This window comes from Tachypleus tridentatus, chromosome 3 (genome assembly GCF_004210375.1).
Source record: "Tachypleus tridentatus isolate NWPU-2018 chromosome 3, ASM421037v1, whole genome shotgun sequence".
Classification (NCBI taxonomy): Eukaryota; Metazoa; Arthropoda; class Merostomata; order Xiphosura; family Limulidae; genus Tachypleus; species Tachypleus tridentatus.
In genome coordinates this window covers 4,696,525-4,712,663 of record NC_134827.1, presented here as the reverse complement: position 1 = coordinate 4,712,663, position 16,139 = coordinate 4,696,525, and the positions used below count along the sequence as shown (strand labels likewise).

Below are 16,139 nucleotides of genomic sequence, written 5' to 3'. Positions count from 1 at the left end.
AAGTATAACTTTACAAATCGAGGTTCAACCTTCACCCCCCCCCTCGAAAGACACAGTGCAGATAGTACATTGTGGAACTTGGTGATAAAAGAAAGAAAATACAACTTAACAGCACTAATTAATCAGATATTCACAATTTATGGTAAATTTATTACTATGCATATATGTAGTGTGAAGAACTAGCCAACAGAGTTAGAGTTTGGTTTGTTATGAATTTCGCGCAAAGCTAACCGTCCATAATTTAGCAGTGAAAGACTAAATGGAAAGCAGCTAGTCACCGCCAACTCTTGGGCTGTTTTTTTTTATCAACGAATAGTGGGATTTACTGTCACATTATAATGCCTCTACGGTTGAAAGGGAGAGTGTATTTGGTGGGACGGAGATTCGTACCTGTGATCCACATTTTGCTAGTCGAGCACCTTAACCACTCGAGTTAGAGAACAAAGTTTCCTTAACCTGTTCAGTGCCGTAGACGAGATAACTCGTCCAAGCCGATCGGTAACACAGTGCCACGGACAAGTTAATTCGTTCTCAATAATACCTAACTTCAACGCTAGACGTCAGCACCATACATGCACTTGACCTACTTAAAAATTGTTTCACTTTCGATTCAACATGGCGTCACGAAAAAGTTACAAAATGAAGATGCATTAGAGTTGTATTGTAGCAGCTGAAATACTTGGCAGTCAACAGATTAATGGCTTTTAATTGTAATTACGGGATAGGTTGATGAAGTTTTCTAGTAATAAAATGGATATAAATAATACACGTGTAGCCTTTATAATGTATGTAGTTTAGAAATTAAAAGTACATATTCAATTTTGTAGTAACGCATCTTTTTGTATAAAACGAATTAGAAATCTAGTGTAACATCTAATTATTTTATTTTAACGTAAAGCTGCACTATAGATTCTCTGTGCTAAGACTACTGTTGCGGTCAAATCCTTAATTATAGCGTGAAATGTCCTCAATCCCATTACTGAACCCCTGGGGAACTCAAAACTAGGGTAAATGATTTGAAAGTATGTAAAGTTCAGCTGGACCAAATGTAGTGTAATTTGTTTGTTTCTGAATTTCGCTTGAAGCTACACAAGCGCTTTCAGCACTAGCCGTCCCTTTAGCATGAAAGACGAATCATTTCTACCCACTGCCAACTCTTGGGCTAGTCTTGACCTTTACATTATAATGTTTCCATGACTGAAAGGATGAATATATTTGGTGTGATGAAGATTCGAACCCGCGACCCACAAACTGCGAGACGAGCTCCCTAATCACCTGGCCATGCCGAGCCACGTAGTGTAGTATAATTGTTTATCTTATTTTTATTCATTTTCTCTGAAATTGTTATTAAAAGACCAATTTTCGTAGTGCCTCATAACATGATGAAAATATTTAAAAAACAACAAAACAAGGAAAACCTCGTGCGTGTATATAATTTTCAAGCAACATCGATACACTAAAAGTAATCATAGTGATTTGACGGTAGAAAGAAGATATGTACAAATAACAGGTAAAAGTTGTGTATATTCTCTAGGAGCTCCACAAAACTGATAATTTTTGATGAACAGAAAATGGTTTAGGACCGAAGAAACAGGCTGAAATGAAAATAATCATGCAAATATTTTGGACTTACGCCTTAGAAATTATGTAGAAAACAATACTAAAAACTGATATTTTACAGAAATATCTTTCCTACTAAGTATTTTTCATGAATAAAATCGTTATGGTCAAATCTGAATATGTAAACAACTTATTAATTGCAGGCGTGATGTTTATGTGTGCATATATATACGAAATTTGTTTGTGTTTGTAATTGAGCGCAAAGTTACACAATGGGCTATCCGTGCTCTGTCCACCATGGATATCGAAACCTGGATTTTAGCCTTGTAAATCTGGATCTTCATTAGGAGGCATATATTTGCAAATGTTTATGAAATAATTATCATTAAAACAAGTTTTAATAAGGATTAATCTAAAATCAGCAAATTATGTAAATTGTATAACATTTATATTTTAATGTTCCATTGAAGTCAATATTAAAGAATTATTTTACTTGGTTGACTGACGCATATGTGAAAGTATAAACATTTTTCTATTTTGAAATACAGATAGAAAGAAGGCCAATTCAGTACATTTTGGTATTTTTCGGTTCAGCAATTGTGTATTTTTTCCACGCCAATATTTGGATTTTAATTTCACGCAAAGCTACACGAGGCCTATCTGCTTTAACCGTACCTTAATTTAGCAGTGAATTTGTAGATAGTAGGATCAACAGGCACATTAATATATATAGTGGATCCGACGCTTTTGATTTGTGCTCTGTTAGTTTAAAAAATAAAATGAACAAAATATTTTTAAAAATTGCACACCCTAGTTCATAAGAGTAGTTTACGAATTGACAATAGCCGTTCACGTGCCGCAGACAACAGTACATACTATAATTAGAAGGTACACTGATGGCCAAAATCTTAAGGCCAATGAACATAAAGAAAAAATATGCATTTTGCGTTGTTAGACTCAAACACTTATTTAAATAGAGCTTCGAAAGATGAAAATAAGTAAAGGGAAAATAAAAATGAAAAACTTTTTTCGAATTTAATAGGGAAAATGTGAACACTATGAAATTAGCCTAAATACTAGCTGGTCAAAAGTTTAAGGCCCTACTGAAACGAAGTGTTAATCGGTAAACACATAACGAAATTTAGTCATTTGTGTTCAAGCATTAGCGTTGTCAACATTTCCCACTGACATCTCCTGTATTACATTGGGTAAAAACATAGCAGAGGCTAAAAAGTTTACAGAGTTTGAACGTGGCAGAATTGTCGAGCTGCAGAAGCAAGGTCTCTCAACGTGCCATCGCTGGTGAGATTGGGCATAGTAAAACTGCTGTTCCAAATTTCTTAAAAGACCCTGAGGGATACGGAACGAGAATTTTAAGTGGTCGGCCCAAGAAAATTTCGCCGGCGTTGAGCAGGAGGACACCAGCCAATCGTCGAACCAGATTAAGGCCCTTACGGACGCAGAATGCAGCTCAAAAACAGTAAGACGGCATCTACGAGAGAAAGGTTTTAAAAACCGTAAACGTCTTGAAAGGCCACACCTCCTTCCATACCACGAAACAACTTGGATAAATTTTGCTGAGAAGCACCAAACATGGGACGTTTATAAAGTGGAAGAAGGTTTTGTTCTCTGATGAGAAAAAATATTAAACTTGATGGTCCAGATGGCTTCCAACGTTACTGGCAAGATAAGGATATCCCACCAGAGACATTTTCTGCACAACACAGTGGAGGAGGTTTCATCATGATCTGGGATGCTTTCTCCTTCCATGGAACAATGGAGCTTCAGGTTATACAGGGGCGTCAAACAGCACCTGGCTACATTGGCATGTTGGAGAGAGCATCCTTATTGACTGAAGGCCCTTGCTTGTGTGGAAGTGACTGGATCTTTCAGCAGGACAATGCTGCAATCCACAATGCCCACAAGACAAAGGACTTTTTCATGGCGAATAACATGATTCTTTTGGACCATCCAGCGTGCTTGCCCGAACTAAACCCCATTGAAAATGTTTGGGGGTGGATGGCAAGGGAAGTCTATAGAAATGGACATCAATTCCAAGTAGTGCATGATCTTTGTGAAGCCATTTTCACCACTTGGAATAACATTCCATCCAGCCTTCTGCAAATGCTTATATCGACCTTGCCAAAGTGAATGTTTGAAGTTATTCGCAATGATGGCCGTGCAACCCACTACTGAGACCTTTTGTTGGCCATTTCCTACCTTGTTTAGGACTTCTTTTTGGTATAGTCTTAAACTTTTGACCAGGTAGTATTTAGGCTAATTTCATAGTGTTCATATTTTCCCTATTAAATGCCTAAAAAGTTTGTTTTTTTTATTTTCCCTTTTCTTATTTTCATCTTTCAAAGCTCTACTCAAATAAGTGGTTGAGTCTAACAATGCAAAATGCATATTTTTTCTTTATGTTCATTGGGCCTTAAGATTTTAGCCAGCAGTGTATTTCTACTTGGAAATAAAGGTAAAAAGGAATGGATGAACAAAGATAAAAATGTTTCCAGTCATACCTCCCATTCAACTGTCAAACACTTTAAGTAGTTGGAGAATGATGTTGGTATATATATGTCTCCACGACATCTCAAAGAAAAAAGAACCATGTGTAGAAAACTGTCTGAGTATTACCAAGACTGCAGAAAATGGCAATACACTGTGACATTGGACAAAGCATTTCTGTACCTTTATAAGTATAGAAAGTCTTGTGCAATTTTCCACTGATCTGTCAGATGTTAACATTTTGTGTGCCAACCATCAATTAAATGCTTTTATTATACTTTTTTATACTATAAATATATACTGTATTATTGCTGTTGGGCTTAGGATTCTTCTTCAATTATCTGTAATTTGTTGGTGATAAATTCAATGTTAAATGAACTGCATACACTCCACTTGTTTTCAAAATAATATATATATATACACTACATGGCCAAAAGTATGTGTACACCCATATGTGTTTGTTAAACACATCAGTTCAAAACCATGGGCATTAATATGAAGCTGGTCCTCCATCTGGTGCTATTACAGCCTCCACTCTTCTGTGAAGGCTTTTCACTAGATTTTGGAACATGGCTGTAGGGATTTGCTCCTATTCAATCACAAGAGCATTAGCGAGGTCGGGTGAGAAGGCCTAGCTTGCAGTTGGTGTTCCAATTCGTCCCAAAGATGTGTTCGATGGGGTTGAGGTCAGTGCTCTGTGCAAGCCAGACAAGTTCTTCTACATCAACATCAGCAGACTATTTTTTTTGTGGACCACGCTTTGTGCACAGGGCATTGTCATGCTGAAACAAAAAAGGGCTTTCCTTAAACTGTTGCCACAAAGTTGGAAGCACACAATTCTGTAGAATGTCATTGTGTGTTGTAGCATTAAGATTTCCCTTCACTGGAACTAAAGGGCCTAGCCCAAACCATGAAAAACAGCTCCAGACCATTGTTTCTCCTCCACAAAACTTTACAGTTGGTACTATGCATTTAGGCAGGTAGCATTCTCTTGGCATCCGCCAAACCCAGATTTGTCCGTCAGACTGCCAGATAATGAAGCATGATTCATCACTCAAGAGAATACATTTCCATTGCCCCAGAGTCCAATGGTAGTGTGCTTTACACCACTCCAGTCAATGCTTGGCATTGCACATGGTGATTTTAGACTTGTGTGCAGCTGCTTGGCAATGGAAACCCATTTTATGAAGCTCCCAGCGAACAATTCTTGTGCTGACGTTGCTTTCTGAGGCAGTTTGGAACTCAGTAATGAGTGTTACAACTGTGGGCAGATGATTTTTATGAGCTTCAGCATTCAGCAGTCCCGTTCTGTGAGCTTTTGTGGCCTACCGCTTCGTGGCTGAGCTGTTGTTTCTCCTAGACGTTTCCACCTCACAATAATAGCACTTACAGCTGATCAGGGCAGCTCTAACAGGGCAGAAATTTAACGAAGTGACATGTTGGAAAGGTGTCATCTTATGATAGTGCCACATTGAAAGCCCCTGAACTCTTCAGTATGACCAATTCTAGTGCCAATATTTGTCTATGGAGATTGCATAGATGTTCTTGATCTTATGCACCTGTTAGCAATGGGTGAGGCTGAAATAGTCAAACCCACTAATTAGAAGGGGTGTCCACATACTTTTGGCCATGCAGTATATATTCGTAACAAGTTTAACATGTGTACAACAACATCTGTACACTATGGCAACAATAGGGATATTATAAACACTATATGGTTCTTTTATTCATGTCAAAAGCCCACCTAAGCCCATTCAATTACTTTAGTATTTCATTTGACAAATCAAACTACCTTTTCCTACTTCTATCGCACAAGTATTCTATGTATAACTCAGTTGGAATGTGATGTGTATACTACTCTTTCAATAATTTCTTGATTTTCTTTCTTCAAAATATCTTCTCTTTCTTTTGTTAAATTGTTAAAGTGCACTTAGGCTGACTGAATAACTTTAGAACCATCCTTTGATGAAATAAATTCTTCTTCTTATCTCCTTTTACACTGTTAGTCTTACTCTAAAATATTAAATATTAGGCCTATGTTAATTGTTATGCCTATCACTTCTACCAAAGTTAACTTTACATCAAAGTTTTCCTTGGCCACAAGTTTACACTTTTCTGCTATTGTCTCATCTGCAGCTGTTTGTTGCTTATTTAATACTATTTTTTGGTTTATCATTACATTATCTGTTTGCTATATTTTCTACACCAGTGAGTTACAAATTTCAAACACAACTTTCAATAATCATCTTTTATAACTCTTATAAAAAATAATATAAACACATTAAATATTCATTCACAAAATAAACTAATTAATAATATCTACACTAAACAGTCTTTTATATTATAACATGGTCAACAGATGAAGAAAATATCCTGATAAATCCAAAACTGTTACAAGACATGTCACAAAACTTTTGTGAAGGGATTCATGATAATCAATGTCACTGGCAAGTTAGGGATCAGAAGAGTGAATACAAGGGTCAAGATGGACACTTCTTACTTCAGACTGATGCAAGCATTTTTGGATAGTTGTTTGGTCGTTGTGCATGACATGGAAAAATGTGATTCAGTCAGACTTCTTCCCCTCAGACCAATGTTCTCTACCCTTTATGCAATACCAAAATACTGGCTTTGTGTAAAAATAAAGCTAACAGGTTATTGATTCATCAAGATAAAGCTTCCACTTGTACCTTTTGTTTAACTGTTACTTACCTAAAGTAGTTGGAAGATTAAAAATTTCATACTGCTGTATATGAAGGCATACTGTCAAGTTGCTAGATGTTATCCTATGGATATCTGTGCAATCAGACTGTTGGAAAAAAGTATCCAGAAAAAACAAAACAAAAATAAAACATCATTCTTTTATAGCAAATGGATTATGAAATTTTGACAGGGAGGAGTGGTGTGCATGAGATGTGACAGACTTATGATGTGCTGTTTGCTTGTGTTTGTTTGTTTTTAGTGCAAAGCTAAACAGTAGGTTTTTGCACTCTATTTTGTGTACTGTGGGGGACCAAATTGCAGAATTTAATGTAAATCCAAAAGCTTATCTCTTGCAGTGGAAAATGGACTGCAGGCCTATCTTCAAGATGCATGGTCATCAGGTAGAGTATAACTGTATGTGAGAACATGGATTATGATGACATGATAAGGACAAAACTGCCTTAACCAAGCATGGACCCCCAATCCTTCCAGCTATTGGATTCATAATAAAATTCACTTATGGGAAAGTCAGTATGTTCAAACCAGTTAAAAACATTACTTGGAATCCATGGAGGGGACTGCAACTTTATCTTATAATTTTAGAACATATTTAGACATGATTGGTTTTTAATTTTCTCTCATCAAGATTAATTAGTGCATTGCCATAGTAGTAGCCAAGACAGCATTTCTTAGCATGAGGTTTTGACCTGTATAAAGAAATACACATCCAAATTTAAGATATAAAATGTTCTACCAGCTTCACATCATTGAGTACATGTTACAACAAAAATGATGATATAGGTATATCATTTTGTCCCAGGGTATGGACTCTACAATCCATTTCTTTGGGGGGAGCCCTGGGAACTTGATGTAATCAGCATCTATATTAGAGAGCTTACTTCATGCACATGTCTCTCTAGAGCATGTTCCCAAATAGGAAGCCTCCCTCCCCCCTAAATAAAGGGGTGAATTTATAAAAATCATATTGATTTAGGCAAAATAGTAAAGTTTTTTACAATATAAAAATGTTTGCCAAATGTAATTCAAATATAAAACTCAGATATAAGCTATATATTTTGAAGACATGAAATACAGACACTTATATAGTAATGGTAATAAAAATACATTTCATATTTTCTTTTTCTGTGCTCCTTTAAGAAAAGGGCTACTGGTCCAGTTTTAAATTGGGTCTTGGATGAGGCTTCAAAATCTTTTTTTAATATAATATACTCAATCTTTGTAAAAGTTAAGATATCTTTTTACTTAGTGTCTTGTTTGTTCACAAATTCTTTGATAGGTAAATGAATTTGACTGTCAATAATTTTGATTTTAACATATAACATCAAAAGATGGTAACAGACATTTTTGTTTTGGTACCTCTAATCACCAAAAATTTCAAAGCCAGACTTTCAATCCAAAGCCATATTAGTAAGCACAAGTGATAAAGATTAGCTCCAACTTGTGATTTAAAAAGATGTCTACAGCTTTCAATGCCAAGGGAAGAGTAGTTTTACTGTTTGATGGCAACATTCTACAGGGTAATTTGACTATTGGCTATTATGACCAAAGCTGATTACAATTTATATGGAAAATAAACTATAACCAATAACTTCATTCATTAAAATGTACCTTGATTGAGACTCCAGTGTTAGTGTATCTCAGATTAGATTATCCGTTTATCATGAACACAGATCCCACTGATAGTGGAAAAAGGAGAGCATTATCACAAGTGCAGAAGGTGACGTATGTGATTACTTTGATTACTAGTGCATAAAGAGGAAACAATTGTTTGAATTTGTTTATTTAATAAATGCTACAACTACTGCATATATGATAGAATGGACCATGTATCAACAAAATAGCTGAATTGTCTCAGAAACCTCCAAGTTATGGTAAGATGTTCTATTACAACATTGCAAGAGCACAGTTTTGTTGTGTAGTATCATCCAACGTAGCAGCATTATAACACAGGGGGTTTGTCTTGCCAGACACTGAGAGCTTGTTCATTTATTAATCTTCCAGATCATAAGTGTTATGTAGCTGAAGAGAACATACACTTGTGGTGACTATCAATCATACAGGCTGTAATTATTTTAATATGAGATTTGGGGACAGTAATTTAAGAACAGATATAATTTGGTCCCTGTCTGGAAAGTATGAATGTTACAATTCAGTGAATGCAGCATTGATACATAAAATGTCTGGCAGTTGTGCCAATGCTTGAACCACAGGAATATGGCTCACATTATGTATTAAAAATAGTGGCAGGAGGTGCCTTGCTTTGAATGATGTAAGGTTTGGAAGATACTAGTCATAGTAATATATAGGACAGCAGTGAATTGCTTTGTCACCAAATTGGTTTATGTTCAGTGCTGCATCAAGTGGATTTGGTGAATGGTCTACCATTTAGTGAATATGTAAATGATATTCAACTACACTGATACCCAACAAATAGATAAAAGTACCCAAAAGTGCAATTTCAGTTATATTAAGCTAAAAGCTTAATTTAGATTGTAAAAGTAAGACAGACACTAATACATAAGTGAACAGATAAAACAGTATCTTTACTCACAATAATTGTGTGTTGTAACTAAACTTACCATACTTTTGCCTATGTGACTTCGACTGGCTGATGTGGTGAATAGCTAAAGTTTTCACAAGAAGGCATTAGTCAACATAATCAAAGTAATTCAAGAGATGATCTAGAAATCAAGAGATCAAATTATATGGATCCTCACTTCTATAGTCAAATTGAAGTCCTAATGCAGTGTCTCAGTTATTAGCTTAAATGAACCATCATTCTACTAAGTCCTAATTATTTAAGGTCAGCTTGTATAAGTTTCAGTATAACAGTTTAGGATAGGCTAAATTTTATGATAAGCTCATATTGAAATGTGTACACTCTAGCATGTTACTTTACCCACACAAAAAGGATTAACACACATTTGTGATCTTTCAACATCTTACCATCATGGAATATTTTAACTACATGCAGAAATTGAATGGAAGTTTAAACAAATAAACATATAAATCTCTGTAAAGAAACATATTCATTATTATACTAAATACCTTATATCTCATGAGTAGAGCAGTTGAGGTCTGCATTAACATCAGCTTGTCATGCTTATTTTGATTGTATTCCATTCAACCTTGGTTTGTCATGTGTTTCAATCAACATTGATGCATTTAAAATTCTTATTTAATTCCAGCTTTTTGAAAATGAAAGACAATCAAAAGTATTTAATGAACGATTATGGTCATATCAGAATTTGAATAAATAATTCTTTGATTTTTCAAATATTAACATTTTTCTCACCTTTTCATCAGTAGTTTATGAATGAAGAGGAGGTTTCATTTGTAATACACACATGAACTAGACTTATTTAGCCCATCCATTGAAACATCGAAGAGGGCAGCATATACATTTTATATTTTTCAGGAAAACAGTACATTTTATATGTCAAATTGGAGTTTAAAATGCCACAGAAACTAATAAAAAGGGATTGTAAATCATCACCTTTAACTCAAACTTTAGTATTATTGTCTGAAGAGAAGAGTAGCCCTAGACACATCTGAAAAAAATTCTTTACGTAAAAACAATGTTATATAAAACTAAGAAGTGTAATGCTATCGACAAAGTATAAAGGTATTGTTATGAAAGTTTAAAACACTTTAACTCCTTACATAGGGGTATATAAAATGCTAAAAGTATTAAGATAGTATGGGGATAGAAAATAATTTCTTACAAAGTAGTCATTTTTAAACTAAGAACCATATGTTCTTAAATATACAGGGTTATTGGCACAGGAAGGCATTTTATAGATCACTTCTGGAAGCACATAAAGATTACAAGGTTACAAGGAGAAAAGAATAGTGAGGGTGGAGGTACTACTATGTTTATCCAGAAAATTGTAATTAGTTAAATTTCATGGATTTGTCTAGTTAAAAGTCATTTTCACTTCTACCACTTAGGCCACAAGCTTATCCCCCAAACTGTTCATACAAGATTCAGATGTTTTAATGAACTGTGAAAGGCAAATAAAAAAGCTAACTACAGTGGTGTGATTTTATTAAAAACAAGATCCTGGACAGAACTATAGAAAGTGTGATATTATTTCAGCATTTTGATATTATCATCCAGAAAGAATGTGGCAATGTTCCGTGAATACCATGCTAGTATTAATTTGAGAGTTACTGGGTTTTTAAACATTTTTTTTCTAAATATTTATACATTAAGTTACTTGTGGGTCTGTGGTTATTCATTACAAAATCCCTAGTAACATATCATTTAAACTAAAATAACATCAGTGTATGCAGTTAAACCCAATAATTATTATTTTGATACTATATGTATCTTACTTAGAAAATGCTTGATTCACAGGCAAGGATATGAAATTAGTCAGTATGTGACCCCAGTTGATAGTGAACAGTATAAAGAAAGGCAGTAATTAGGGGGTAATATGTTTAATTAAATGTCAATTAATATATCATCCTGAGCACTTCATTTTTATTGGTAGTTGTATTTCTAGCTCTCAGCTGTGTTTGGTAGATGTTTTTTGTTTCTTCTCTTATACAATGACATATTTAATGTCTGTGAAATGGGACAAAAAAACAAAAACTTTTAAGTTTCTATACCTATAGCTGATTGCTTTAAACAGACATCTAAGAGAATTGCACCAAGTAGTTTGAAGTGTTAAAAATTCCTCTGCCCTTGTACAAACTTTACTTAGACAGATATGTAGAACAGTTTTTGCTAAGAATAATAAGTTGACTTATTATCCAAAGTTCTGTTTTGAAAAATTGTCTTTATTTAATTATTACTCTTTTGGTTAATTAGCTTGTGATCAGTTTTGTATTCTTTTAATAATAAATTTAATGTTGCAAATGTTATATAGTTGTTTTTGTCTTCCTGCTAAAAGCTTTCAGCAAACAGTCAGACCCTATATGAACAACAAAGTCCTTACAGGAAAGTTATAATTCAGGGTATTTAGCAAAAGAGAAATAGTTTGAGATGTCATAGCCTGATAGTGCCAATTGTTAATTCAGTATAATATATGTAGATAGGTAAGTGACCAGTTAGATCCATGGGTAAATAATGAAGTTCTTTAGTACAACATAATCAGTAAAATTTGTTCATAGTGTTTCATTTTAGAATTGAGTATGTGATACTTTAAAAAAGTCACATATATGTTGAAGGTGTAGAAGAAGTGTTTAAATAAGACTATTTGTGTTTTGTCACAGAATCATGTGCACTTGAAATGAAAAATTACACCAGAAGAACCTGAATGCTTACAAAACTAACCATTATTGATTCAGTTTGAAAAACAATATAGATTGTTTGATCAAATAAATCAAAAGTTGTTTTTATTTACTTATGTGTTTAAAGTGTATAATGTACAGTTTTTCATTGTGTTAAAGCATTTTATACTTTTATTTACTAGTATTCGTTATTATGGACCACTAAACAACTAAAATTGAAAACAAGGTGGAAACTTGTAATTATTTAAAAACAACTCTTAAGAGTCTCACAGCCATTATTCTATGATAAAACTTGATAAATTTTGGTGTTATGTAATTACTCGTAGATTACCTCATTGTGCACTGTACAGTTTATGAACCAAAGGATGTTATTGTGAAAAATCTATGATCAGAAATCCTTTAAAAGCCATAGTTCACTGATTACTATACCTGGACTACAGAACTGAAGGTTCATTATTTTGCAAACATGTAATGCTGAAATGTGCTTCTCATTTTAGAGCCATGGATGTGTTATAAGAGTGATGGTTGTATTCCACTATTTAGCCATATAAGAATTTGTGACTACCAGTCTTTTACATAATGTGTCACTTCAAAGTTAGTTGGCTATGTGTAGAAAGCCCTTGTGGAGCTTTGTGCAGAAGATCTAAAAATCAAACAAATTTCATACATACAACATCAAAAATTATTATAGAAACAGTGAATAAATTTGGTATAAAATACAAATAATGGAATGCTCCCTCTCCATTATATGAAAATGAACTACACCAGATTACAATCACACCTGGATAATTTGTACCATGATTGGTTGTCATTTCAGTCAACCAGACAGTGCTATATCAGCCTAATGCCTACTGAAGTACTGGAAAATTTACTATTCCCAGCAGTAGTGTGGCAAATGCACTCATGGCTCTTTGAACAGAAGTGCCACATAATGATAAATTTGTATAAATAAAAGTTCTTGTTAGTGAAATATACTTCATATGACAAATTGAGACAAAATTTCGAGTTTCAGTAGAAATGTGTGGGAACTAAAGAAGTAGTGCAAAATGAGTACTATTGATAATAGAAACAGGTGAAGTATAAATCCTAAACTTTTTAAAGGCAATGTTAAGAAAGTCATGGTGTACTCTTTACATGATACATGGAAATCCAATAATCTAGCTGCAAGTACAGGTGTGAATATTACCTCAATAGCATTTAGATGCTTATTTAAACTAATGACCTCAGTGGATGTGAAGCTGCTCAAAGAAGAGAGGACCATATCTGTTTTGTTTTTTTTAATCTACACAATACTTCTTTCAGATGCAATAATATTTTTATCCATCATGCCATTCCCTCAGAAACAAGACCTGTTGGGCAGGGATTAATAATTCAATAAAACAGTAATCTTAAGCCTGCTGAGGAAAACATCAATGAAGCACTTGCAACCATGACTTGACCTGCACAAAGTCATGATATTTATATTATTAACATTGTTTGGACTTACAGGAATATAGCTGAATAATATGGGGGCAATATTTCATAATCATAGATAAACTAATGATTGCATAAAAATATGGTGTGCTGCTGTTGTTGAAGGAAGTGCAATATACTGCTTTTCTTTAGTAATTTTTGTATTTAATGTACAAATAACAAAATTGACTATTTTGTAGCAGTTACTCATTGTTTGTGACTCCTGTACATATCTTCTGTGTATTCCATAATTGTTTCCAGTACATTATATTTATTTCTTTAAGTATAGTTCAAAACATTATATATAAATTTTCCATTCATCCTCATCTGTTTTAGAATCATCATGATGGGATAGAATACAGTCACTCAGTTCCCACTGTTTCTGTCACACCAAATCTTACAACAGGATTACCAGCTGGTATGTTCACAATGGGAACTCCAACCAGCATTGCCGAACAACTGTTAGTTGCTGTCCAAAATATGAATGGTGCTACCTCTGCTGATTCTAATGAAATATCCAAAGGAGAGAGCTCAGGTAACAATCTGGATCATTATAATTAATTTTCTAGAACAGTAATCATAAAATATAGCATTAGTAATATAAGAGAATGGCAGATTCAGAAGCACCAACTGAACATCAACATCTCATAAAGAAATAAATTGATGATTAAAAAAAAATTATTCATATAAAAAAATCTATCCTATTATTTCCAAGGTAAAAATCATGGTGATGGGAGGGTTATATTTTTTCTGTTTTCAAATATTTGCACAAAAGTACTCAAAGATTATATGCACTAACTATTTCTAATTTTGAAGTGGTAAACTATAGGGAAGGTAGATAGTTAATAGCATCTATTGCCAACTCAGTAGCTACTCTTACCTGACCACATACTGTGGTTTGATTGTCACATTTCTAGTGAACCAATGTTTTTTAGTTTTGGCAGTAATGAGACATAAATAATGGACCTGTAAATCCAGAATCTAGCATTTTAACCACTGAGGCCATTCTTGTCATAATGGGAGCAGAATGATAAGGTAATCTTTTTAAAAGAAAAATGCCTTGGTATACTTAAATTTTGAAAGTAAGTCTTTCTTAAATTGTCACTGAAGTAATTAATAATTTTTCAACCAAAGTTAAACAAATGTATGTTCTGAATGATATATGTTTGATCAATATTTGCAGTAAAAAGTTTGAAGTATGAAGTAAACTGTATCTGGCATTAATTGAATTAAAAACAATTTTTTTATTATGCTGTAAGATTTGCTAAGATTTATCAAATTATTTTTATTGTCCTTATAAAAGAATGTGTTTTAATATTTTTTGTCTTTGCCATTTAATGAGATGAGGAAAATATTAAATTAGCCATAATTTTCCTTTGTGCAATTCCTTAAATTTAGACTTTTTATTGGAATACATTTTTTTCATCAGCTACTAAAAAGAAATAGTGCAAATCAAAGTTATTGTTTTTCATTTAAAAAAAGCAAAGACTGATAACATGATTGTTTTTTATATCTTTACTCAATGTTTTATTTGCTCAAAAATAAATTAATTAAATTAGCAAATGCACTTTAAATCAAGATCTTGGATCAAATTTCATTCATATTATTATATATTATAAGTAGCTGATGTTATATTTTTCAAACCTCATGTTTCATTGTTGAGTATTACACTGTTTTGTATTGTTAGCTTATTGTATGTATTTACAACTAAACAGCTGGTTAAATGTAAGATATTACTGTAATGGCCAAAAGTATTGTTGACAACAAGAGTATCCAACTGATGAAACAATGCACTGTAATCCTAGAAAAGTATACTTAATTAATTATGATCATTACCAGTTAGGTTTCAAGTAGGTAGCTTGCTCTGTTCAGAAGTTAATATTAATACTAATACTAACAGTACATGTTGGTACTATTGTAAAGTCACAAGGTAGTTTTTCATTTCTCACAGAAAAGTTTATGTTTTATAAATATCAAATAACACATCCAAAAAAATCAGAATAATACTCTTAAAAAACCCAGTACTGGTCATCACTTCAGGGAACAGATGATCATAAGAGCAAGCCTACTTGAAGAAATTACTTACATAATGGTAAATCAAAGCTAAGAAAATAATTTAATTTTAGTTTAACTTTTTCTGACTTTATAGATGATTATGTAATTCACTGTTAGTTTGAAGTACTGAGTAGAAAACAAAACATAGAATCACAAGTTCCTGGAGTCATAAGTAGAACTCAGAATAAAGCTTTACCAATTTCAGTTTGTTTATAAATGATGATTAGCCACTTCTGAAGCTACATAGCAACAGTCAGCTAATATGTTTATGTTAAAGCAAAAAGCTACTGTTAAAATATTCAAATCCACAGTCTTTGACTAAGATTGTATTTGCTCCGGAAGCACTTGCTTCTGTTGGAGTAAGATTAATTTGTAGGTGACAGGGGGAGAAGTGCAAATGAGATTTTTGTTTTGCCTAAATAATTATTATTATTCTAGCTGAAGTAAAAGATGCTCATTTTTGGTTTGCTTGATTTAATTATTCCATTTTTCAGTCCACAGTTAACTTTTTGTATTCTAATGCTTGAAGAATGTGACTGCTTTGTAATATACTTTTTATTACAAATATTTATCACATTATTTAAATACTAGTTATATATAAC

The 16,139-nt window shown here is 33.3% G+C and overlaps 1 protein-coding gene across 1 annotated transcript in view; it reads left to right on the top strand.

Moving 5' to 3' along the window:
- LOC143247909 (uncharacterized) overlaps positions 1 to 16,139 on the top strand; it is a 106,495-nt gene that overhangs the window by 70,719 nt on the left and 19,637 nt on the right. Inside the window, exon 4 of the mRNA XM_076496458.1 lies at positions 13,819 to 14,017. Coding sequence (XP_076352573.1) covers positions 13,819 to 14,017 — 199 coding nt within the window. The remainder of the gene's footprint in view (positions 1 to 13,818; positions 14,018 to 16,139) is intronic.